We start from the raw sequence: 27328 nt of genomic DNA, 5'->3' as shown, positions 1-27328 counted from the left end.
ACATTGTGAAAATTAACTACAAAGTTCAATATTCCTCTGTTTCCTACCTGGTATGTTTTAACCTGATATCTAACCATTGGCCAGCTGCCACTCTGACCTTGACTGATGAGTGTTACCACAATGTTTGCTGAAGATAAATCAAAATGTGTGCACTACCATAACTAGTGAACTTGTGAAATTTTGCAAGGTTGGCGGTGGCTTCTCTTTTTTGGAAAGCCACCACCACCCCCAGATATTGATCGTTCAGTGGTGTATAAAAAGCATTAGGACTGCTGATAAAAGAGGGAAGCTTTCTGGCTCAAGACATACAGCGCAATGGCTGGAAGTCCGCACTTGATTTGGGTTCCCTTTCTTCTCTTCTGTGTCTTTCAAGCTTCAGACAACAGACATGGTAGGGAACAATAATCCATCTATACTGCACCCATTTAATAAGAACTGAATTAAATGTAAATGTTTTAATCTGAGTTACATTCTGTTGATTGCTAATATTGACTGTTACCAGTTCATCATGATCCGCAAACCTTAATTGGCCGGACAGGAAATTCAGAGGTGGACCGCATCATTTCACATATCCCAGTGAGTCCTCTTATTGAGCGAAACAAACACATTAATGTAACAATTTGAGCAGTCATTATAATCCTCTGTCCTCTTCCCTGTTGCCCTCAGATAACCCTTCCGGATGGAATTGATCCCAAGAATATAAATATAACCGTATGTACCAAATCCCTCTTATGTTTATTCTCCTGTGGTTTGTTGTTACCTTTATTAATACAAACATGAAATAATTTATTTCTTAATCTACTTGATGTATTTATTTCAACCAATCCAATTTGTTCTGTTTCCCAACAGTCAATTGTTGTCAAAAGTTGCACTGGTGAGTTCTTCTTTATACTAGAGTTTGACACTATGACACTACAGAAACATATTGTAACATACTGTGGATTATCATGTTGAGTTAAAGGGACAGTGCGGATTATTTGAAGTGGGGTCAGCAGCAAAAGGTATAAAATCCTTCTAAAAAATCAATATCAGCTTAAGTGTGCGCTATATTTGGAATATTATCACTGCTTTACTTTGCTGTCAGACAGCCTGATGGGAAAGTGCCATTATATAAACCAAATAGTGGTGTCTCCAAACCAACCAAACTCCATAGATGAAATCAGTCAATTTTACTCTGCAGAACACGGGAGTTGTTGGTCTACCTTTGTGTGTGTGTGTGTTTGGATTCACTCAAGTCACACAATCACAAATTACCTTACAGATTGAGGCAGCAGTAGACCAGCAACTCCCATGCCCTGCAAAGTAAAATGATCTATTTTTCCACTTGAATTAAGTTTTGTTGGTTTGGAGAGAACAATATTTGGGTTATAAAACAGTGGTTTCCTGTCAGAAAAGGCTGTCTGATGGCAAAGTAAAGCAGAAAGCTATATTCTAAATATAGTAAACACTTAATGTGTTCATGATTGATTTAGCTGGACCTTTATAAGTGTCTAAAATATTTTTTCTACTAACCCCGTCCAGAGCAGTCCATTGCTTAGCTTCCGTGTTAGATCTCTCTGCCGACCACCATCTACTGTAGTTACTGTACTGTAGTACACTGACTGTGGACAAATATCTCATGCAACCCCATTATAAATAATCTCAACTATCCCTTTAACACAAGTGCTGTTGACAGAGTGTTTGTAAGGATAACATTTCCGATTGCAGAAGCACACAGACCTTCAGGCCGAGTCTCTAACACCATGTAAACTTATTGTGACATACTGTCTGTATTATGGTGCTGAGTTAACATCTGACATGATACTTTGTCAGATATGAAGGAGCAGCTGTCACTGCTTGACAGGCAGCTTAAGCTGTCAACTACCCGAAACAGCCAGCTAGGTGAGTATTCACCCTTTTAGAATTGGAGGTATGTCACTACTGGTGGGCTTACTGTTGCTCTGATATAACCTGCACTCTTTCTGACAGACAATGAAGCCTTTGGGTTGAGGAGGGAAGTCCGACTGCTGAAACTGCAGCTTGCTGCATGCAGCTCGACAGCCTCAGCTATCACTGGATGTAAGCTTTTGATTGTAAATCACAGTTTACATATATGGCACATGTTCAGACGATACGCTTGGAACAACATAAATCTTTTTTTTTATCTGTTCCTTGACAGCATATCAAACCCAGCTACACAACAAAATGAAACAGCTTCTGGAGACATTTGATAGTGACACATTTCTGAGTAAGTACACCTGACTTAGAGTTTCATTGTTTTGTAACACAGCATATGTGTTTTTTTTTATCTTGCAGCAATGTAGAATTTCTGATTTAATATAAATGTTTTTTGTCTAGTTTTGAAAACCATTGCACTCACCAGGGAGGTGAGCTCCTTACAGAACAAGGTCAAACATGCTGCCAATTCCACTGAAACTACTACTGAAATGGAAGGTACGTGTTGTTTTATTGCTCTACATCTGAACAAAAAAATCCAACATTTCTGTCATGAAAAATTTGAACTTGGCTCCTATTTCTGTCAGAAGTCTCTGTGAGAATGGCTTTGTTAGCATCAGCTAAATGTCTTTGAATTTAAATGTGTCGTATCTGAACATTTGTGTCACAGAGTTGCAGAGACAGCTGCAAGAGAAAACCATCGATCTGAACAACAAGAAGCAACAGATTCAACAAAGTCACCCAAACTCATCTTTGAGTAAGAGTTTTTAATATTTAAGTTTTATTTGTACATGTTGTAAGCGGCAGTGAAGTCTCAAGGATTCTCATTGATGCTGCTTATCCATTTTGATTTGCACAAACATTTTATATAAGCTATTTGCTGCAGTAAATAATCAGATTTTACATGTTTTTATGTGTGTGTGTTCAGTTCTTGAGATCATCTCACTGCAAACTGAGATCTGGGATTTGGAACAAGCAAAATCAAGAAGAGGAGGAACTAGTCTTCAAGCTGATAAGAGAATTCAGGGTAAACTGTCTCCCCCTTGAGTGAAATACTTTCACGATAAGCTATGAAATTTTTAATAAAAATAGTACATTCTTCTTTTTACAAAGAAGTTGAGGTTGAATTAAAAAATTAAGTGCATCATTGCTCAACTCAGTACACTCAGAAGTTTTTGGTGTTACAGGCTTACTTACTCTGGTATTACCCTGTAATGCAAGGTTGGACAGTAATGGTTGTCAGGTTGCCAGTAGCAAATATTTTGAAAAATTAGCAACCACTTTTTGGCCTTTGGTTTCAGTGGCAACCCCTTTTAACATTAAAACTAGGGACAGCTAAATGTGCACCCTAAAATAAATACATTTTAATATGTGATGCATTATTGATTTTTAAGCTATAATTCGTAGCATTTCCACATTAAAATGTCAGTGCGGCGTATTTCCTGCTAGCTGTTGCAACAACTCCCATGATCCCATGCAACTCGTCATGATGTCATCACTCTGGTTGTTTTAATGTGAAAGAACCATAGTGGGAAAACTTACATATTGTTCATTTAAATATCGCTGTTACAGCTTTAACTGGAACCAGACAGCTCTGTTGTTGTTACAGATATGTGGATTATTGAAAACATTCAACATACAAATTCAAATACTGTAAAGAATCAGACAAAACACAAAGTATAAAGAATTTTGTTCAGTAACTGTAATAAAATGTTTACACATTCTTTTTTTTCCATTAATTATATATTTATATTTTCATTAATTATATATTTATATTCATTTATTAAATTGATGTTTAACTGCATAGTATCTCAATTACTCAAAATATAAGGTGACTAAAAATGGCAAGCTTTTTTTCAGTTTTGGCAACCAAAACCTGATGCCTGGTTGCCACCCTGGAAACCACTTTTAAAAGTTAACATTGATCCCTGTGATGTTAGCTAATGTAAGCAAGCTTAAGTAAATTTTGTAGTTACAAAGTTTCACTTTACATCATTTCTCAGAAGCATCTGAATTATTTTAGTTAATGGGCCACATACAGCCCGTTGTTTGCCACACCAGTAAGATCCCCTCCAAAATTTTCCCTTTTTAGTGTAAAGAAGTTAAAGTGCATTCTGAAAATGTTCACAATTGATTAACCCTAACCGTTTACAAAACAGATAATGCACAGCCTGACACCGAATACTTTATATATTCTTTTGTTTGTCAGGGATCCATCTTTCGTTTCATTATTTTATGTCTGTGTTTCTGATTTTCTCTCTGCTTAATCACTTTCACCGCATCAGAACTACAAGAGCAACTGGACAGGATAAACAGTCAGCTACGAGGCAACAGAGATACAGGCTCAGCTAGTCAGTACCTCTCTCTACACCTTACAATGTTTTTATCAGGATTAACAGTATTAAAGGTTCAGGATTTCCTCATAATCATTCTCTTTTGTCTGGTCCTCCAGTGCTGGAGCTGATCTCTGTGGACAGTAAAATCACCATGATCCAGAGGCTCATCACTGTCCACATTAAGGAATCCAGTACTAATGCAGCTGGTGAGCCTGGATGCTTTGTGTCTTGAGACCTCATAGTATCGCAGTTCCTGTCTTACCCTGTGTGTGGCTTTCTACATGCTGCTAAACGCTGCAGTTTGCTCTTTTTTTCAGATTACCAGAGGCAATGGAGGCAGAAAACTGAGCTCCTTAAAAAGAAGATTTTACAGTTGAATCGTGATGAGAATAACACAGAACTTAGTAAGTGTACACCTCAAGAAAATGCACTTTTTTGTTGTTATGATTGTGCTTATTACAGCATTAATTTGTCATCTGTCATCTTTTTTCTCCAGCAAAGGAAATTTTGAAGCTGCAGAGCGAGGTGGATACTTTAAGACAGTTAATGTTAAACGCCAGAAGGACAACTGATACCCGAATCAGAGGTGAATGACCCTGCTGCTCTGTCAGGACTGAATGATTCTGAAAAACTATCTAATTGCAATTATTTGACTAACTGCGATATGATTCGCAATATTAGAGGTAATGATCATTTTGACATCATCATTCTTATTCTGATTGAAAAAGCTGTTTATGGTGTGATTTTTGTTTTGCCAGAATCTGTACCAAATGAAGAAAGAAAGAAGTTTTTAATTCTGTAGAATCTGACATCGGACATCTCCGCCTCATGGCATTCATTCATAACATTTTGATTAATTATGCAGACCAAAGCTCTATGAAACTTTATTTACTGAAAGTGTTCCAGTGAGTAAGATTTAGGGGGATCTATTGGCAGAACATGGCAGACATGGAATTTAATATTCATAAGTATGTTTTCATCGGTGTATTATCACCAGAAGATGTGACGTCTCACCTTAGTCCAGTGGTTTCCAAAATTTTTCTGGCATGCCTCCCTTTTGGAAGCTGAAAAAAGTTTGCGCCCCCCCCCCCACTCCAGAATTGTAGCAATCATTAACAATAATTAGGGATGGAACTGAAAATAGGATTCAAGAGTTTAATTTTAGTGAAATAAAGGTTAACAGGGTAGAATAAACAAACTATTGTTTGTTTATTTCCCTGCATAGATCATATTCATTCAACTTTTTCTGTTCTTCTTGTGTGTGTGTTTTTTTTTTTCATTCCAGAGCTAAAAGTGATTTTGGAGGAGGAGAGGAGAAAGCAAGAAATCTTACAGAAACAGCTGGAAGATGCTGAGTATACCCAGGCACAAATGAGTAAGTATGTGTGAAAAAGAGGCAAACTGGCCTCTGCCCTTACCAAGTGCATTTATGTATCATAACTACAGCTTAAAATGATGAGTTTAATTCAGAAAATACATATGATTAAAGTGCATTTTCTGAAATCTTGGATACCTCCGACTTCAAATGTTGGAAAGGACAACAACAAAGCATCCAGACACTGAAGTCTTTTCTTTTACTTTACACAGTTCTGAAGATCATCAGCATAATGAAAGAGGTGAGAGAGCTGCAGGCTGATGAGCAAGACCAGACAACATCACCAAGTCAAGCCACCAGTGAGTCCTCCTCTGCTCCTCCTCTACGTCTGTTGTTAAAGTCAGGCTGAAAAGCAGCTGATACATACAGAAGTTTATTGCCTTTGCTGGCACAGCAAAAAAAACCTATCACATTATACCATTTTTTAGTGTTACTGTATAACAATACACTGTCTATTTTGGTATAACATAAAATGTTTCATGTTCCAACTTGATAACTCTTTGTTATAGCAAGAAACATACTATTTATCATATTGTAACTTGAAACTTTTTTGTTATAGAGTGACGTTATGAAGATATAAGTGCGGATGCTAGGGAATTAAAGTATTACATTAAAACAAGAAACGTTTTATGTTACGACAAGAAGTTAACACATTATAACGCGGAATATTTCTGGCATGGCAACAATACGCTGTCATAGATAATTGCCAAAAACAGATGCCATAAGTATTTGATGGCTTACATTTAAAAAAATCTCTTACATTTCCTCATTTTAAATCAGCTCTTCAGATTCTGCTTCAAACCAAAGGAAAGGAATATGCCAATGCTCAGGATGAAATAACCGGTGAGTATGTTTCATTCTCATGCATAAAACTGCTATTTTATTTAATTATTTGCACAATAAAACAGGGCAGTGGAATTACACCAACAAGAGACAGAAAATAATGAAATTGTGTAGGTGAGATTTAAAAAAACAACAACAACAGAGGCTTATAGAAGGAATCTCACCACAAGCAGCATTATACATAAGAAAATACAAAAGATGTAATCCACAAAAATGCAATGAGCAGACAATCAACCACAGGGTCAAAGAGCAAACATAAAGTAAGCTATATAAATCAAGCAACAACATAAACTAAATAAAATAATGTAGGGAGAGTGTGTGTGCATCAATGTGTGTGTGTGTGCCTAATTTCTGTTGAGTGTTTTGACGACCTGCCTTTTTCTTTTCATGCAAAAGAGCTGCGGAGGAAACTGCGCTTAAAGACTGAAGAATGCTCTGGACTTGAGGAAACATATAAGCGTAAGTTATAAACATGACTTCAGCAAAAGAATCTGATGATTCAGGTTTTATTTTTTGTTCTGATTTGTTTTTGTGTGTGTTTATAACAGAGGTAAAGACTGAATTTGAACAGAAGATTGAAGAGTTAAACAGAGCTGGAGACTCCAAAGCAGCACTGGGTGAGTGAAGTTATAATGCAGCATTAATAATATTATTGACCCAAGTGCAGTGCATTATTCACATTATAGCAGAAATCTGTCCTGTTTTCTCATCTGATAGTTTGTCTGAAGACTGTAAGCTGTGTAGTGATGTTTGCTCTGTTTGTCTGTCTCAGTTCTGAGCGTGATAAACCTGCACGATGAGCTGAAGACTCTGAGGGAAGAGATTTCCAACACAAAAGAGCAAGACAGGATCACGCGTGAGTGACAGTGGTACACAGTTAATGTTTGACACTGTGTATACTGTATGTCTTCATACAATATTAAGTCTTCCAGTAAGAAATATCTGTTCTTTGCTTGATTCTTGAAACAGTGTGTTGGTTCTTTATTGCTTTTTTGTTTTTGGTGTTTTTGGTGGATTCTTCTCAAAGTTTGACAAAACTTAAATTTATTGAACATTTTTTTTTTTTTTAATTTTTATTATTTTGCTCGCTTAATTGATCACTTTTCTCCCCGTCTCCTCACAGAGCTGCAGAGGAAACTAGAGGAGAAACAAGACGAACTGAACTCCAAGACTGCAGACATAGAGAGACTGATTGCAAACCCCAGAATAGGTGAGTGCTTTGATTTGGTCTTCTGTGTCCACCTGACACATGGTTAAAAAGTTGAGTTTTTAAAAGTATCTGTAAACATTAAGCTGCAGCTTACTTTAGAGGAATTTCAGCATGAACAAACTCACACTCAAAAAAAAAAAAAAAAAAAAAAAAATCAGTGCTCATCATAATGTTAGCATCACTGAGAGTCCAAGACTTATAATTCTGTTGGCAAATTTGAACGTGAAGTAACATAACTGTAATTAATAATTCTACACACATTTGGGCACTGTTGCTTGGAATTGTTTGATCTACCACTGGTCCTGAGCATTACTAGCATGTCACGAAGTACATTTACTAAAGCACCGTATGCTTCTACTTCATCAATCAACAACACAGTACAATACACAATTTATTGTGTGTTATTAGGTATTAAGCTATCGAGCAGTATAAAGTGGTTAAAATGACCCACTTTTACCAGCTGCAACATTAAAATGACATATGCATTATTACAAAATGAATTATAATCCAATAATATAATATATATGATTCTAAAATTTTTCCATGATGAGCACTTCTGCTTTTGGTACTTTATCTTTACATTGTGGAATATCTACTTTTACTTAAGTAAAACATGTGAACACTTCTTCCACCACTTGTCTGAAGAGTGTGAGGACACAGAGACACTCAGTAGTTGTTGTTCTAACAGGCTCAGGCCAACTCACTGCATGTTTGTTTGTTTCAGTTTTAACAATCATTGAGCTGCAAGATGAGATATGGGACCTTCAGAAAAAGGCTGCCAATGGGACCAATAGTGACAATATAAGAGGTCAGTCTTGTTTAAAATGTCAGTTTAACAATTCAGAGTGACATTATTAGACAGTCAAGTCAAGTCAGTAAAGACTAAATGTAATCTACATGAAATATTTTTTACTTTCTCTCAGAGCTGCAAAGCAGACTGGATGGCCTTCTCACTGAAATAGACGACAAAGGCAGTGAGAACACAAAACTTTGTGAGTCTGAAATAATAATCATTATGAGACTTACTTCAGTACATTATGTTGTGTGCTACATTTTCACTCCCTCTGTTGTGATGTACTTCAGTGCTGAAAATCATAACCCTGCAGAGTCAGGTGGAGCAGCTGCAGAGACACTTGTCAGACCTCCAGACGTCACAAACCAGTGAGGTGACCCGTAAGTATCAGTGGTGAATCTTTATAAATGCCCTGATCTCCACAACATGAGCACCATTTAGAATCAAAGCGTTCACAGCAGGTTCCACTGAACTATATAATAAACCAGCAGAAAATGAAAGTAGATATTACGAATAGTTCAGATTTTTTAAGCGGGATTGTGTGAGTTGCTAATATAAAGGCTATAATCAGTGTATTACTGCTGCTGCTTCTCCCAACTAGAGGTGTGCTGGCATCTACTGTTGGTAACACACTGACTACGGATAAGTATCTCAAACAACCCCACTTCAAAACATCTGAACTATCCCTTTAAGTCAAGGAAACAAGCAAGCCATCACAGGATACAAAGGCTGACTGTGATATTAATGTGTTGCTTTGTGTTTTGATTTGTCTCAGGACTCAGTGATGATCTCACAACCAAGAAGAAGGAGCTGCAGAAATATGTCAATGAGCTAAATGAGAAGAATCAGACAAATGCCAGGTTGAGTAAGTAAAAAAGAACATGTGTTTATATTTGTTATTGAGAAATTTATTGAGAAATATATTTCTTTACAACAGATCATTTTTCTGTTTCTCAGTTCTGACAGTCACTGACCTGCACAACCAGCTCAGAAACCTTGAAATCGAACGACACAATGATAACACAACATCGTCTGTGACAATTTCCCGTAAGTATCTCATTTACTTCAACAATTTTTGCAGTTGTATGATAACATGAAGCAAAACTGATTTTTCTAGAGCTGAGGAAACAACTGAAGTCAAAAATAGAGGAGCACTCTCGTGATCAAGATGAGATTAAGAGTAAGCAGTGAAATCTTCATCTTGTTGTCCTGCAGTATTTTGGTTACTGTGTAAAAAAAAACATCTTGACTGACTTTACATGGTTTTAAATCAGCTCTTCAGACTCAGCTGCAAACCAACAGAGGGGAATATGCCAGTACTCAGGCTGAGGTCAGAGGTGAGTTGATTGTCATAAGTTAGACCACTCTGAAGGGAGAGATTTGATGACTTTGCTTCTTCTTTTTTTATACCTGAATAGAGAAGGAAAGATCTCCAGGTTCTTTCTCCGACTGCTTCTGAAGCAGTCGGAGAAAGGTATATATATTTTTTATCCAGCACCCATCCCACTGGGCTTATAGATGTGTTTCATTTTCATTTATTTCATTTTTCCTGTTTTTACACAACAGAGCTGCAGAAGAAACTGCAATTAAAGACTGAAGAATGCTCTGGACTTGAGGAAAGATATGAGCGTAAGTTATAAACATGACTTCAGCAAAAAAAATCTGATGATTCAGATTTTATTTTTTGTTCTGATTTGTTTTTGTGTGTGTTTATAACAGAGGTAAAGACTGAATTTGACCAGAAGATTGAAGAGTTAAACAGAGCTGGAGACTCCAAAGCAGCACTGGGTGAGTGAAGTTATAATGCAGCATTAATAATATTATTGACCCAAGTGCAGTGCATTATTCACATTATAGCAGAAATCTGTCCTGTTTTCTCATCTGATAGTTTGTCTGAAGACTGTAAGCTGTGTAGTGATGTTTGCTCTGTTTGTCTGTCTCAGTTCTGAGCGTGATAAACCTGCACGATGAGCTGAAGACTCTGAGGGAAGAGATTTCCAACACAAAAGAGCAAGACAGGATCATGCGTGAGTGACAGTGGTACACAGTTAATGTTTGACACTGCAAACATATATACAGTATGTCTTGACAAAACTTTAGATAACTGAACATTTGGTTTTCTTCTTCAATTTATCACTGTCATCACTTTGTCTCCTCACAGAGCTGCAGAGGAAACTAGAGGAGAAACAAGACGAACTGAACTCCAAGACTGCAGACATAGAGAGACTGATTGCAAATCCCAGAATAGGTGAGTGCTTTGATTTGATACACTGAGTTGATCTGAGTCACTGTTTTATGTCCACAACAACTCACAAAACATAAAGATGAGTTCTTAAAATGATCTTTAAATATCAATGCTACAATGATTTATAGTTTAATTGATTAATTGTTAACTATAAAATTCATCAGCAACTGTTTTGACAATCGATTAGTCATGTTGATTTGCTCTCTAAAAAAATGTCCAAATTCTCTGATTTCAGCTTCTAAAATGTGAAGATATTCTGGTTTATTTATTCCTTTATGGAAATAATGGATTATCTTTGGGTTGTGGGTGAAACATCCTGGGATTTTGGAGACAGAGAGATTTGGACCAAACAACTATTCGATTAATTGCAAAGATTAATAAAAGATTATTCAATACTGAAAAAAATCATTAGTTAGCAGCTCTGCTAAACATTCAGCTGCAGCTAAAGATTCCTTTAGAGGAATGTCAGTGTTAACGTAATGTCATTGCATGTTGTAACAGTAAAACACACACACACACACACAAAAAAAAGTAAAGTGAGATTTTGAATGCAGGACTTTTATGTGAAACAGAATATTTTCACATTGTGGAATATCTACTTTTACTTAAGTAAAACATGTGAACACTTCTTCCACCACTTGTCTGAAGAGTGTGAGGACATAGAGACACTCAGTAGTTGTTGTTCTAACAGGCTCAGGCCAACTCACTGCATATTTGTTTGTTTCAGTTTTAACAATCATTGAGCTGCAAGATGAGATATGGGACCTTCAGAAAAAGGCTGCCAATGGGACCAATAGTGACAATATAAGAGGTCAGTCTTGTTTAAAATGTCAGTTTAACAATTCAGAGTGACATTATTAGACAGTCAAGTCAAGTCAGTAAAGACTAAATGTAATCTACATGAAATATTTTTTACTTTCTCTCAGAGCTGCAAAGCAGACTGGATGGCCTTCTCACTGAAATAGACGACAAAGGCAGTGAGAACACAAAACTTTGTGAGTCTGAAAAAATCATTATGAGACTTACTTCAGTACATTATGTTGTGTGCTACATTTTCACTCCCTCTGTTGTGATGTACTTCAGTGCTGAAAATCATAACGCTGCAGAGTCAGGTGGAGCAGCTGCAGAGACACTTGTCAGACCTCCAGACGTCACAAACCAGTGAGGTGACCCGTAAGTATCAGTGGTGAATCTTTATAAAAGCCCTGATCTCCACAACATGAGCACCGTTTAGAATCAAAGCGTTCACAGCAGGTTCCAGCATATCCACATTCTGTGTATTAGCTACAGTAGATGTTGGTCGACACGCCCCCAGTTTGGAGAAGCAGCAGAAGTACTGGTCTAGGAAGCTAAACAATGTGCTGTTGTGGACAGAGTCAGCAACAAAATGTATTTTAGCCACTTAAAAAAATCATTTTAAATGTACGCTGCATTTAGAACATTTTCAGCCTTGCTGTGTTGCTTTGTGTTTTGATTTGTCTCAGGACTCAGTGATGATCTCACAACCAAGAAGAAGGAGCTGCAGAAATATGTCAATGAGCTAAATGAGAAGAATCAGACAAATGCCAGGTTGAGTAAGTAAAAAAAGAACATGTGTTTATATTTGTTATTGAGAAATTTATTGAGAAATATATTTCTTTACAACAGATCATTTTTCTGTTTCTCAGTTCTGACAGTCACTGACCTGCACAACCAGCTCAGAAACCTTGAAATCGAACGACACAATGATAACACAGCATCATCTGTGACAATTTCCCGTAAGTATCTCATTTACTTCAACAATTTTTGCAGTTGTATGATAACATGAAGCAAAACTGATTTTTCTAGAGCTGAAGAGACAACTGAAGTCAAAAATAGAGGAGCACTCTCGTGATCAAGATGAGATTAAGAGTAAGCAGTGAAATCTTCATCTTGTTGTCCTGCAGTATTTTGGTTACTGTGTAAAAAAACATCTGGACTGACTTTACATGGTTTTAAATCAGCTCTTCAGACTCAGCTGCAAACCAACAGAGGGGAATATGCCAGTACTCAGGCTGAGGTCAGAGGTGAGTTGATTGTCATAAGTTAGACCACTCTGAAGGGAGAGATTTGATGACTGCTTCAGAAGCAGTCGGAGAAAGGTATTTTTATTTTTTATCCAGCACCCATCCCACTGGACTTATAGATGTGTGTCACTTTTTTTTTATTTCATTTTTTTCCTGTTTTTACACAACAGAGCTGCAGAAGAAACTGCGCTTAAAGACTGAAGAATGCTCTGGACTTGAGGAAACATATAAGCGTAAGTTATAAACATGACTTCAGCAAAAGAATCTGATGATTCAGGTTTTATTTTTTGTTCTGATTTGTTTTTGTGTGTGTTTATAACAGAGGTAAAGACTGAATTTGAACAGAAGATTGAAGAGTTAAACAGAGCTGGAGACTCCAAAGCAGCACTGGGTGAGTGAAGTTATAATGCAGCATTAATAATATTATTGACCCAAGTGCAGTGCATTATTCACATTATAGCAGAAATCTGTCCTGTTTTCTCATCTGATAGTTTGTCTGAAGACTGTAAGCTGTGTAGTGATGTTTGCTCTGTTTGTCTGTCTCAGTTCTGAGCGTGATAAACCTGCACGATGAGCTGAAGACTCTGAGGGAAGAGATTTCCAACACAAAAGACCAAGACAGGATCACACGTGAGTGACAGTGGTACACAGTTAATGTTTGACACTGCAAACATATATACAGTATGTCTTGACAAAACTTTAGATAACTGAACATTTGGTTTTCTTCTTCAATTTATCACTGTCATCACTTTGTCTCCTCACAGAGCTGCAGAGGAAACAAGAGGAGAAACAAGACGAACTGAACTCCAAGACTGCAGACATAGAGAGACTGATTGCAAACCCCAGAATAGGTGAGTGCTTTGATTTGATACACTGAGTTGATCTGAGTCACTGTTTCATGTCCACAACAACTCACAAAACATAAAGATGAGTTCTTAAAATTCTTTAATTATCTTGTGTTGATTTGTTCTTTTAAAAAAATGCCCAAATTCTCTGATTTCAGCTTCTAAAATGTGAAGATATTCTGGTTTATTTATCGCTTTATGGAAGTAATGGATTATCTTTGGGTTGTGGGCGAAACATCCTGGGATTTTGGAGACAGAGAGATTTGGACCAAACAACTATTCGATTAATTGCAAAGATTAATAAAAGATTATTCAATACTGAAAAAAATCATTAGTTAGCAGCTCTGCTAAACATTCAGCTGCAGCTAAAGATTTCTTTAGAGGAATGTCAGTGTTAACGTAATGTCATTGCATGCTGTGACAGTAAAACACACACACACGCACGCACGCACGCACGCACACACACACACACACACACACACACACACACACACACAAATCAGTAAATCAGTGTTCATCATTGATATTAGTATAGTTGAGAGTCCAAGAGTTATGATGAGTTCTGGAAATTGATCATGTTTAAATGCAGATCCTCAGACACATTACACACAGTAGAATCAGGGGAGCATGAAGCATTTATAACTTCAGGAGGACAGTCAACATAAGGGTCTAATGTCATTAATAATTCTATGCTCATTTGTTCACTAAATGCTAAATAAACACAGAGGGAGATTTAAGAATGAAACATCATCAAATCAGAGGTCTCTATTATTTCGTCTTCCCCTTTTGGCCTCGTCTGACAGTTTTTGCATTCTACTTTTTGTTTTCTATATAGACTTTACTCCATGTTGTCATGCCAGTTGTTTCTATACATTTCTCTAAACGTAACTACAATACAGCTTGAGGTTATCTGTTTGATTTACCACAGTTCTAATCAGTGGTGGAATGTACTAAGTACATTTACTCAAGTACTAGTTTCTTACTGTACTCCATTTTATGCTGCTTTGTGCTTCTACTCAATTATATTTTGAAGTCAAATGTACTTTTTTCTCCCCTACATATATTCAGTAACTTAAGTACTGATTATTTTGCAGATTTAAGTTATTAATACAAAATATAGGTCATCTAATATATTATGATGTATTATAATGTATTAAGCCACCCAGCAGTAGATAAAAGCTGCAGCATTATAGTGATGGACACAACTCTCTCAATGATTAAAATCCAATAATATAACATGTGATTCTGAAATTGTCCGTTTGCATAATAAGCACTTCTGGTACTATATGTATATGCTGCTAATACTTTGTACTTTTACTGAAGTGAGATTTTGAATGCAGGACTTTTACGTGAAACAGAATATTTTCACATTGTGGAATATCTACTTTTACTTAAGTAAAACATGTGAACACTTCTTCCACCACTTGTCTGAAGAGTGTGAGGACATAGAGACACTCAGTAGTTGTTGTTCTAACAGGCTCAGGCCAACTCACTGCATGTTTGTTTGTTTCAGTTTTAACAATCATTGAGCTGCAAGATGAGATATGGGACCTTCAGAAAAAGGCTGCCAATGGGACCAATAGTGACAATATAAGAGGTCAGTCTTGTTTAAAATGTCAGTTTAACAATTCAGAGTGACATTATTAGACAAAGACTAAATGTAATCAACATGAAATATTTTTTACTTTCTCTCAGAGCTGCAAAGCAGACTGGATGGCCTTCTCACTGAAATAGACGACAAAGGCAGTGAGAACACAAAACTTTGTGAGTCTGAAATAATAATCATTATGAGACTTACTTCAGTACATTATGTTGTGTGCTACATTTTCACTCCCTCTGTTGTGATGTACTTCAGTGCTGAAAATCATAACGCTGCAGAGTCAGGTGGAGCAGCTGCAGAGACACTTGTCAGACCTCCAGACGTCACAAACCAGTGAGGTGACCCGTAAGTATCAGTGGTGATTCTTTATAAAAGCCCTGATCTCCACAACATGAGCACCGTTTAGAATCAAAGCGTTCACAGCAGGTTCCAGCATATCCACATTCTGTGTATTAGCTACAGTAGATGTTGGTCGACACGCCCCCAGTTTGGAGAAGCAGCAGAAGTACTGGTCTAGGAAGCTAAACAATGTGCTGTTGTGGACAGAGTCAGCAACAAAATGTATTTTAGCCACTTAAAAAAATCATTTTAAATGTACGCTGCATTTAGAACATTTTCAGCCTTGCTGTGTTGCTTTGTGTTTTGATTTGTCTCAGGACTCAGTGATGATCTCACAACCAAGAAGAAGGAGCTGCAGAAATATGTCAATGAGCTAAATGAGAAGAATCAGACAAATGCCAGGTTGAGTAAGTAAAAAAGAACATGTGTTTATATTTGTTATTGAGAAATTTATTGAGAAATATATTTCTTTACAACAGATCATTTTTCTGTTTCTCAGTTCTGACAGTCACTGACCTGCACAACCAGCTCAGAAACCTTGAAATCGAACGACACAATGATAACACAACATCGTCTGTGACAATTTCCCGTAAGTATCTCATTTACTTCAACAATTTTTGCAGTTGTATGATAACATGAAGTAAAACTGATTTTTCTAGAGCTGAGGAATCAACTGAAGTCAAAAATAGAGGAGCACTCTCGTGATCAAGATGAGATTAAGAGTAAGCAGTGAAATCTTCATCTTGTTGTCCTGCAGTATTTTGGTTACTGTGTAAAAAAAAACATCTTGACTGACTTTACATGGTTTTAAATCAGCTCTTCAGACTCAGCTGCAAACCAACAAAAGGGAGCATGCCAGTACTCAGGCTGAGGTCAGAGGTGAGTTGTTTGTCATAAGTTAGACCACTCTGAAGGGAGAGATTTGATGACCTGGTTTCCTCTTTTTACACAACAGAGCTGCAGAAGAAACTGCGACTGAAGAGTGAAGAATGCTCTGGACTTGAGGAGAGATATAATGGTAAGTTGTAAACAAAACTTCAGCTAAAGAATCTGATGATTCAGGTTGTTGTGCTTCTTCTGACTTGGTTTTTGTGCGTTTCTATCAGAGGTAAAGACTGAATTTGAACAGAAGATTGAAGAGTTGAAAAGAAACGGAGACTCCAAAGCAGCACTGGGTGAGTGAAGTTAACATGCAGCACTGCCATCATAGCCTCAGTACAGTACAGTATCCACAGATAGATGAAATCTCCCTGTTTAACATGAGCAATGTCTCCTACACCGTTTTGTTTGAGCAGTGTAAGCCGTGTAGTGATCTTTGCTCTGTTTGTCTGACTCAGTTCTGAATGTGATAAACCTGCACGATGAGCTGAAGACTCTGAGGGAAGAGATTTCCAACACAGACGATCCAGACAGGATCTCAGGTGAGTAACAGAGATAAACAAGTACTACCAGGGATTTAGGACAACTTCACTGTGATTCTTCTTAGTACACGCAATAGTGTGAAGAAGCTATTTTCTATCAGGAGTGGAACATATTTGAAATTCACGTGATAAATTATCTCTATGAACGTGGGACTATGGAATGACTTAATCAACTAAGTTATACTTTTTTAAAACAAATTTAAAGCTTTTTAAACTCAGGAAGGTCATGGAACAGAGCAGACTGGGGCACTCATTCACAAGGTCGAGAGGAAAAAAATTAGCTACATTTACCATAAATCTCTTTAACTAATATCTGGACTGGCAGCAGGCAATCATGGGAAAGGGACCCCAAAACTGCAATCACTGATCACCAATGGAAAACAATCCTGTTAAATAATGAAAGCAATTACACGTTCCAAGAAACTCAGTGCAAGAAAACAAACTACCTCAAAGTGCAGGGGCTGTTCTGTTGTGTGTGTGTAAGGCGCACATCCCTGTGTGCATTTAATGTGGCTCTGTCTGGGAATTCACTAATTTTGTGTTAGTATCAGCCATAATAAATCGTCCTGTCGAGCTTAATCCTCCACACTATATCTAAATCCTACATGCTGCCAGATACAAGAGAAGCCTTTGTCTTTGATGGGACTGTGCATGGTTATCAATCTTACATCGCTGGCTAGGATACCAAACCATCTGCTTCAAATCGGCTATGTAATATTTTACAACTTCTCCCACTGGAAAGGCTCACAAATTCTACAAGGAGACATGAATGAGTCTCTCTCTCTCTGGAGCCCTGTTATTGATTTTATTGGAAAGGACTATGCTGAAATCACACCATGGTTTTGCACCTGTATCAACCAAGAGATCCCAAAAGGATAAAGTTCATATGTTCATTACAGGGACACTTCAGCCCTAAATCAAGAATACACATTTTCCTCTGGCCTGTAGTCTTGTTTATCCATCTAAATTTTATTGGTGTGAGCTGCAGAGTTTTGGAGATATTGTTTGTAGAGATGTCTGTGTTGTCTGTGTACCATTCTTTGTGAGGGGGAACATTAAGTGTGTCTAAACTGTATAAACTGAAAATAACTAAATGAATAGTGATTTTTGATAGCGTTTTTTCTGCCTCTGTCAGTAATCACTATCATGTCTCCTCACAGAGCTGCAGAGGCAGCTGAAGGAGAAGCAAAACGAACTGAACTCCAAGACTGCAGACATTGAGAGACTGATTGCAAACCCTAAAACAGGTGAGTGCTTTGATTTTCCTTGACTTCCAAAAATCATGATCAGGATACTAAAGATAATCAAAAGACCAGTTTCATGTAGGAACTACTCTTTTTGCTGCAATAGAGTTTACCAGAACTACTTTCTTTTCTGCAAGAAAATATCTGTGTTTAGAATGTACACAAGACTGACTGTATCCTAGACACTTCATTTGTCTCTGGCTAGCTAGTTTGCTATAACGAAAGGAACCCTCAACTTTTGGGAGAGTTTTCTTCTCAGTTATAAGCTCAGGAGAGGAATTGAAGTGGCTTTGAGGTATTTATGTTGTTCTCCATCTTCATTGTCATTACTAAACAGACCTAACAATTTTTTTGGCAGTTAATTTGAATTTAGGACAGGGTGGATGCCACTCTAATTTAGGATTCCCTTAGCTAGGAAATTCTTCACTCAGGATAGTTCTGTAATAGCTCAATTCCTATCCTAAGATAAGACTTTGATCAGACTTATAAAGTTTTTCTAATAATTCATGAAAATCTTTGAAACACCTCAACTTCACCAAAATATGAATTCACTCATTAAAATAAATGATTTTTGTCTGTGTGATCACAATTTGACTCTATAATATGAAAACACCTTACAGTTTCTAAGCCTTTGATAACTAATCAAAGGTTTTCCTTAATATAAGTCAAGGTAAGGTGTACCTAGTATTTACTAGATGTTACATTATAGTCATTTATCTTAAAAAATGCTCATTTGAGGACTTTTGAGAAAAAAAGCCAGGCCAACTCACTGTATGTTTTTTTGTTTCAGTTTTAAAAATCATTGAGCTGCAAGATGAGATATGGGACCTTCAGAAAAAGGCTGCCAATGGGACTGATAGTGACCGTGTAAAAGGTTAGTTTTACTTAAAGTGCCAGTGTATCAATTCAATTAAAACACCAATGAAAACATTTAATCTACATTAAAGACTGCTTACTTTCCCCCAGAGCTGCAAAACAGAGTGAATGGCCTTCTCACTGAAATAGATGACAACGACAACACAAAACTGCGTGAGTCTGAACAAAAGGTTGTCAAACAAGTTGTGCTTTCATTTCGGTTTTTCAGTTATCAATTTTTTGCCATCTCTGTTGGTTATGTGCTCCAGTGCTGAAAATCATAACGCTGCAGAGTCAGGTGGAGCAGCTGCAGAGACAGTTGTCAGACCTCCAGACGTCACGAGCCACTGAGGTGACCCGTAAGTATCTCCAGCAAAACTCGACCCAATCCCCAAGCAAGCTAATCATGACCAGCTGCTAGGGCTGTTTGTAATATTGTTTTTGTTGTATCCTGAGCTCCCGAATATAACTAATTATTATGTTTTAACTTCTTTAAATTTGTCCCAGGGCTCAGAAATGATCTTGCAGCCAAGAAGAATGAGCAGCAGAATTACATAAATGATCTGAATGAGAAGAATCAAACAAATGCCAGATTGAGTAAGTAAAAATGGAAAATGTCTGTTAATTTTTGAGAAATAGCCTGAAATATATTTCTTTACAATAAATTACTTCTGTGTTTCTCAGTTCTGTCAGTCACTGATCTGCACAACCAACTCAGAAACCTAGAAAAAGAAAAGTACGATGAGGGCCAAAAAACTTCTGCTGCAATTACCAGTGAGTGTCTCATTTCCCATTGATATTATTTGATTCATGTATTCGGTTGGTCTGTTTTAAGCTGAAGCATTCTTTACTGTTTCTAGAGTTGAGAGAACAACTGAAAGAAAAAGAGGAAGAGCACACTCGTGATCAGGCTACAATTGAGGGTGAGCTCAGTACTAACATGGGAAAGTTTCTGCAAAAAGACATGAAGAAGATTGACTTAAATATGAATGTGTTTGTTTTTTGAACTAGCTCTGCAGAATCAACTGAATGAGACAGAGGCACAGTGTTCCAGTCATGAGCAGAAACTTAGAGGTGAGTGTAGATACTGTTGACTTTTTAATCACTGGCCAACGATGTCACATCCTTTTGACTCTAGCGCGGGAAATAAATGTGTTGGGTTGTTGAGTCTAAACATTTTTTTCTGTTTAGCAACTGGTATTAAGGTAAAGGTATACTTTTTGTCACATACACAATCATACACAGTATAACATACAATGAGATGTCAAGCCAGCAACTTGGTCAGGGATACTGACTGGAGGATTGAAGTAGCATACATGTTTTTGATGGTGGTGAAAACCAACAAAAGCACAGGTAGAACATGCAAACACCACACAGAAAATCCCTGTCCGAACTGGGATTTTAACCATCAGTCTTCTTGCTGTGAGGGGAACGTGCTACTTACTCCACCTCCAATATTGGTTTATTCCATAAACAGCTTTAGAGCTGAATCCAGTTGAAGGATAGAGGTGGATGCACAGAAATTATCAATCAAAATGTTTAACCCCTCAAGAAGAGAAAGTTGAGGCCTTAATGGGTTTTAGGAGCAATGGGCCTTCGGCGCAATGGAATTTGTCCTTGGGATAACAGGTTGTTGTACAAATTGTCTTTGGGTCCAGTCGAACATTTTGGCCATAGGGGTGTCAGAATAACGGCACCTAATTTGGAGGGTTTTCTCACATATATGACAGTATCATCTGTATAAAGTGATATGAAATGGTCTATTGATATGGACAGTGACTGACTCATAGTCTCATGATGGCCACACAGCATGCACAAGTGACTCAAAAAGTGAAGCAAATAATAAGGGGGCGGGGGAGAAGCTCTGACAAGCTGGAGATGCCTGTCAAACCCATGACTATTGGATTAGCATAATGAAACTTGTATTTTAGATCACCTCATTGTTAAGGTGTTTAAACGTTTGGTCTTGTTCTGTCCACGGGATCGACAGTTGTTTCAAATGTTTCCTTGTAGAGCTGCAGAATGACTTGGATGCCAAAATGAAGGAACTGCAGGCCAAATCTGACTCTGTTACTTCACTTGGTAAGTGGTGGAGCTGTGTTACCAAACAGTGAATTGATTCATTGATAATGGATAGTGGAAATCAGTTTTCATTTGAACATATACAGTTCATGTTTTTTCGTAAACTGTGGTGACAGTTGTTTATTGATCTGCATATACATTTTTAAGGATTTAGTTTAGTTTACTTTAGTTTTACTGCTGTTTCTGTTTCTTTCAGCTCTTCAGGTTTCCACATTAAGTGTGCAGGTGGAGGAGCTAAAGAGACAGCTGAAGAACACTGAATCTGAGACCAAAATAAAAGGTCAGTGTTGATATATTCCATCCTTGTTGGTATGAAGTATATACCATGTCTGAGATATTTAAGCCTTTTTTTACGCAGAGATCCTGCGATGTCACGGCAACCAGGGCTCGCCGTTATCCATCTTTGTGTATCTACACTGAACCAAGTGGCACTGGCATAAAGCCACCCCAGGGTGTCCTTTTACACAGCATGCCAGCATCAGAGAATCAAAAGAGGAGTGACATAACACAACAGCACACCAGTTAAAAAGTGACTCTGCTTGTCTGGTTGTTTCTAATCACATACAGAGCTGACAACCTCATGATTTTATAACACAAAGCTTTTACATAAAGCTTTTAGTTATGAGGCAAAAAGTTCCCCTTGTGTGATGATCTGTGGGAGGATTTCTCTCCTCCTGCCTGTCCGTGTGCGTCTACTTAGTAAACACAGCTCTGTGTCAGCGGCGCCCACTCGTCACCTGACCTATCTGCTTAAAACAGCAGACAAATATATGGAATAAATACGTAAGTGACAGAAGATAGACCTGACCTGCTATGCCGGATCCAGTTAGGGCACTGTTATTACCTCCCTTGGTGGTTTAGAGGCAGAACAAACTAAACTGACCGCCCCATTCCACCTCTGTACCCTAATTAGATAAACTGTACTCTCACACACACACACACACACACACACACACACACATATATATAACTGCTACTGTGGTTACAGCTTAGTGAGAAACATCTTAACAGTGATGGGAGGTTTTATTCTTATTAAAGCATGAAAAACAAAGAACAAGCAAGTTAAAAAAAATGGTTTTGTTTTTGTTCTGCAGAACTTCAAAAACTTTTAGATGAGAAAACTAATGAGCTGGCCAAAAAAACCGAGGAGCTAAAAGCAAGGAGTACTCAGCCACAAAGACGTGAGTAGAACACGATTAAAAACCCACAGTAAGAATCAAAATCAGTGAATTATACGTCTAGTTGAGATGGGAAGTTATAGATATTATGATTATCAATGTTAAACTCCTCTTCTAGTTTTACAGATTATTGCAATACAAACAGAAATTGAGAAAATGGCGAATGTGGCAGCAAACGACACAGATTACGCGAAGATCCGAGGTGAGTGGCAAACACTGAATATGAATTGCAAGCAATATTCAATTTATAATATTGTATAAACCATAAAAACAACACGCATGCTCACGTGAAATATTCATCTCTTGTCTGCAGCACTCCAAGACCATCTGAATTATCTGATTGATGGAATTCAAGATGAAAATGATGAAAATACTCAACTGAGTGAGTAATGATCAAAATACAGTTACATGTAATTGTTCCCTCATTGTTGATCATGGGATCCATTGAATTGATCCAACATTTCTTCTGTTAGCATTTAAAATCTTAGCTCAACAAGACGAAATAGCAAGACTGAAGAAGCAAGAAGAGAGACAGACTCAAGCAGAATTGCAGAAAATTAAAGGTGGGAAACAGGATATATAAGACAAATTTATTTCAAATAGATTTTCATTGATTTTGAGGAAATAAAACATCCATTCTGTCTTTCTCAAAGATCTGGAGAATGAACTGGAGGACATCCGAAATCAGATAAAACAGAAGACGCAGCTGCTAGGCTCCAGTGACATGAGGATTGCTAATTTGTGTAAGTGTTGCAATCACCTTTGGTCAGAAAAAAAACAGAATTATCTGATTACTTTGGAAGACTAAAAGTAGCTTGCTTTTGTCTTTTTTAGCGGCTCAGATCATGGAGCTTCACAAGCAGATCAAACCACTGGAAAACGAGATATCATTCCTCAAAGAAACAAATGCTGAGAACGTCAAAGGTGAAGAGCAAAGTAGTAACAGAGTATTACACACAGAAACTGATTTAATTATGTTGTATTTCATTGATCTCTAAATCATTTTCAGAGCTTCAGCAGAGGCTGGATTTGTCAAAGAGGCAACTGCAAGACAGTGAACTTCGACTTAAGGATGCAGATGCAAAGAATTTTGACTCGAGTATGAAAAGTTCTTATTTGCTTGTTTCATCTCATTTTGCTTGTTTTCTTTAAGCACAAAGTAACCCTGCGTTTGTGTCTTTGTCTCTGCTAGTCATGGAGATCGCTGATCTGAGGGGAAAACTGAAAAAGGCTCAGCATCTGGCATCCAAAGCTGCTAAACAAAATCTTGGCGGTTTGTCAGTCTGTTACTTTCTTACTATTGTGTCTCTGCTGTCATCCAACAAAGACTTTCTCTCTGTGAACGCTAGATCGTCCAAATATTTAGCGCTGTGCCGACAATTTCCGAGCTTCGAGGCTTCGTTCATAATGTTGACATAGATCCATATTTGAATGCTGTGCTGCAGTATTTCTGTATGATTGCAGATAAAGATTAGGTTACACTAATATTATTAGTATATTATACTTTTCTGTAGAATTAGATTCCAGTGGAAGAAACTTTGAATGTAAAAAAAAAGACATATGGTCCAGGCCATTAAATATTCATAGGAATAATGTAATAAGTACATCACCTGTCTGTTTGGTAAAACAAACATTTTCCTCTCTTATCTGGAATGTTGTTGTTTTTCATGCAGCTGTGACTGATTTTTGTTTTCCTTCTCAGAACTGGAAGAACAACTACAAGCGCAACAACAAGAGAACAAAAAACTTGAAAACGCAAATAAACGTATGTACTGTAATATACACACACATTTTGGGAAATACATTTAATTCACTTTCTCCAAAGAGTTAGTTGAGAAAATTGATACCACTGAGCGGGTTAGTTTAGCACATGGTATGGAGACAGCTAGCCTGGTAATGTTGAAATATAACAATGTGTTTCGTGTTTTACTGGCCCAAGCCCAGTGACCCCCCTGAAGCCTTAAGCCCTGAACCCTCACAGGCTTTAGTCGACGTCACCTGAAGGTATTTGAGTGTTACAGGCTGTGAGGGCTCATAAGGTATAACTTGGAATGGGACAGCAAAACACTTCTCAAAACATATGTCAAAAAACTGTTGCACACATTTTATTTGCCAACATGTCTTATCTGTTTTGTTTGTAGTATCTATGTATTTAGATTTTTCTTAATTTTATATCTGGATCAATTTAACAGCCTGATTTATTTGCCACAATCCTAAAATATGTGAACCCTGGTCAAACATGTAAAACACTCAATTTCCGCACGAGCACCGTACTTACATGTAAACTTTGTTTTTCTTGTACACTTGTAGTTGCTTCTCGTGTGTTTGTTTCCCCCATGTAACATGTAACAACGGCACAAATTATGGATAATTCCTTTAGGAAAATGTTGCAGAAATACTGACTGACAGGAGGTGTGCATGAAGGGCTCAAAATGTCTGCGGGAGAACCCTCATGAACTTGATGATTTGACAGTGGGACAGTGCCAAGACTTACCAGGAACATGTGTCTCATCCATCTATCCATCTCGTCCATCTATCAAATGTTTTTTTTTTTTTTTGTAACTCCATATTAATGTGTTGATGAACAATGAATGCCTACAGATTTTTAAAAATGGTGGCTGAAATAAAATGAAATAAAATGCTGCTGTACTCGACAAATAAGAAATGTTCAGCGCTGGAAGGCCCACCCCCAAAGTTGCTGTATTTTGGAAAGTACTTCTCTCAAACGGGGACACTCTGTTCGGTAAAATAGTCTCCCAGGAACCTAATTTAGGCCCTGGTCCTTGCTAGTCCTTGGGGAAAGTTTCTTTGGTGGAAATGTGGCTTAACTCTCAGCAAGAAAGTGAATAAGTGTATTTGCCCAAATATCTATTCCTTGTTATAACTTGTTTTTGACACTTGGTGTTTAATACATGTCAATGTTTCAACCTCCTGCCTCTGTCAGGCTTAGAAGAAGAGGTCAAGGAACTAAGAACGTGCTGCAGTGATGCCAGCACCCAGTGTGACGGTGAGTTCCTTATCAGTCTATACATCGAGTTGTCCGTCAGATCATTCAGTGTAGTTTTTAAATTAAACATTCTGTCAAACAGATATACAAAGTCAGCTGCAACAAAGCATGGAGGATGCTGATCGTCTGCAGCAGCAGCTGCATGATAAGGATCTCAGCCTCAAACAGCTGCAGAATGAATACAACAGTAAGTTCAGCTCTCTGTCCACACATTAGAGGAAAGGTAAAAGTTAACTTAAAGCAATCAATGTAATGGTAAAAACCTATGTCGTTTAGATCATTTGTGTCATTTTTCTATGTTGTTATTGAACTAAACATTTTGTCACACAGACTTACAGAAGCATCTCCAGCAGACTCAGGACAACATTGATTACTACCAGCAGAAGCTGGATGAGAAGGACGACAAGTTCAACCAGCTGCAGCAGCAGTTAGACCTTCAGATCAGGGAGAATGACAAACTACAGGAAACCTACAACAGTATGTTCAATCTCCTGGAAGCGCCCATACACACAATAAATAGATTAATTCAATATAATAGAGTGGAATTAGTAGTTGGTCTTGTGATTATTGATGAAATGTATGAAAATGTACAAGGTAACTAATACACTGTGGTTCTTCTTTCTCTCTCTTCAGCTCTTCAAAACAAACTGAGTGATGTGGAAGATAAGACGATCCATACCAGTGAGTCACGCACAAATTCATTTAGTTTTTTGCAATGACAACTTGAAAATTCTTTGATATTTCTATTTAGCGTCGACATTTCTGTCCTTCTTGATTAATGCTCAAACTTCATAAATGTCATGTTTAAAATATACAACCCTACACATGGACAGTACACAGCAGACTTGTTGTGTACTGTATGAATATAACTGTATGGATGATGTTTTTCAAAAAGGCACCCTGTGAATTTAACACATTTAGGTCAGTTTACTCCTCATACATAATCCTACTCATCCTGTGAAATAAATAATTGTATAATATCTTCTGTGGCTCTGGGGGAGTGCTGTCAAGTCTGTTTACAAGACAAGGAGTTTCTAATAAAAGATGTTGCATTATGGGAAATGTAGGATCTAGCGTTATGCAGCTTAACTTATGACGAGTCCCAAAAGTCAGGATATCTCAGCCTCTGCTGCTTAAATTCTGACCATTCATTTATAAAACTGTCTCTTTTGAGTCGCCCAACTTTATGGAACTAAAGTACTGCCTTAAACTTTTTAATGTCAATTCTGATCTGATTCTTGATCTACTACATTTCTTGGTTTACAGGGAGGATTACCTTGGATCCAAACACTGCAAACCCAAGAATAGTTCTGTCTGCAGGTAACACAGAGATGTCCACTACTGCGGAAATACAAGATGTCCCTGACAATCCAGGCCGGTTTGATGTGGCACTAGCTGTCCTTGGCAAGATCGGCTATTCAGGTGGCAGAAATTACTGGGAGGTGTCTGTAGCTGACAAGCAATGTTTCCACCTAGGGATGGCCAGTGAATCTGCTCGAAGAAAGGGAACGATAATATTCAATCCATCAAGAGGTTACTGGACTATAGTCCTGGACAGACAGGGTAATTACAAAGCAATTGACGGGAGAGGTGTTAATATAGTAGTTCAGACACAACCCCTGACACTGGGCATTCTGTTGGACTACAAAAAGGGAGAGATCTCGTTTTATGACGCTGGTGCCAGGTCTCATATGTACTCATTTAGAGGCCAAAGCTTTACAGACAAAATCTATCCATTTATCAATTTTTGTGTTGAGGATGTTGGAAATCAGACCCCAATAGTGTTGCTTACTCCTGGATCAGTTGAATGGATAAAATAAGGTCGTCCTACGTGTCAAGTCTTAGCCATGTGTCTCAATGATGGTCGGGTCAGTAGGTAATAAAACCCTGTGATTGTGTAGTAGTTCTCACACATGCTTCTGTTACATTGCTGCTGCTGAATGTTTCAAACAATAAAACAACAAATATACAACAA

The 27328-nt window shown here is 37.6% G+C and overlaps 1 protein-coding gene across 1 annotated transcript; it reads left to right on the top strand.

Moving 5' to 3' along the window:
- The first annotated feature begins 315 nt into the window (after positions 1-315).
- Positions 316-27328, top strand: LOC146318225 (uncharacterized). The gene is made up of 76 exons (XM_084732507.1): positions 316-391; positions 503-576; positions 667-711; positions 850-874; positions 1813-1881; positions 1969-2058; positions 2159-2227; positions 2338-2433; positions 2606-2692; positions 2864-2962; positions 4221-4286; positions 4388-4477; positions 4589-4675; positions 4768-4857; positions 5557-5646; positions 5859-5945; positions 6427-6489; positions 6886-6948; positions 7038-7106; positions 7262-7345; positions 7613-7699; positions 8424-8507; positions 8623-8691; positions 8783-8872; positions 9268-9357; positions 9450-9539; positions 9610-9672; positions 10059-10121; positions 10212-10280; positions 10436-10443; positions 10593-10740; positions 11465-11548; positions 11664-11732; positions 11821-11910; positions 12222-12311; positions 12405-12494; positions 12565-12627; positions 12720-12782; positions 12953-13015; positions 13105-13173; positions 13329-13412; positions 13547-13633; positions 15141-15224; positions 15323-15391; positions 15483-15572; positions 15884-15973; positions 16066-16155; positions 16226-16288; positions 16383-16445; positions 16522-16584; positions 16673-16741; positions 16904-16987; positions 18148-18234; positions 19022-19090; positions 19198-19260; positions 19356-19445; positions 19594-19683; positions 19771-19860; positions 19947-20009; positions 20098-20160; positions 21100-21168; positions 21365-21448; positions 22263-22349; positions 22465-22548; positions 22660-22728; positions 22820-22909; positions 23000-23089; positions 23181-23270; positions 23356-23445; positions 23539-23619; positions 24049-24111; positions 25291-25353; positions 25436-25540; positions 25684-25830; positions 25987-26034; positions 26620-27328. The coding sequence occupies exons 1-76, from the start codon at positions 316-318 to the stop codon at positions 27171-27173; spliced, it is 6426 nt and encodes a 2141-aa protein (XP_084588633.1). The 3' UTR covers positions 27174-27328.

The sequence above is a fragment of the Lutjanus erythropterus genome, chromosome 12, assembly GCF_056507025.1.
Source record: "Lutjanus erythropterus isolate fLutEry1 chromosome 12, fLutEry1.hap2, whole genome shotgun sequence".
In the NCBI taxonomy this organism is placed as follows: Eukaryota; Metazoa; Chordata; class Actinopteri; order Lutjaniformes; family Lutjanidae; genus Lutjanus; species Lutjanus erythropterus.
Note: the sequence above shows the minus strand (reverse complement) of the source record. Positions and strands in the feature narration are given on the sequence as shown.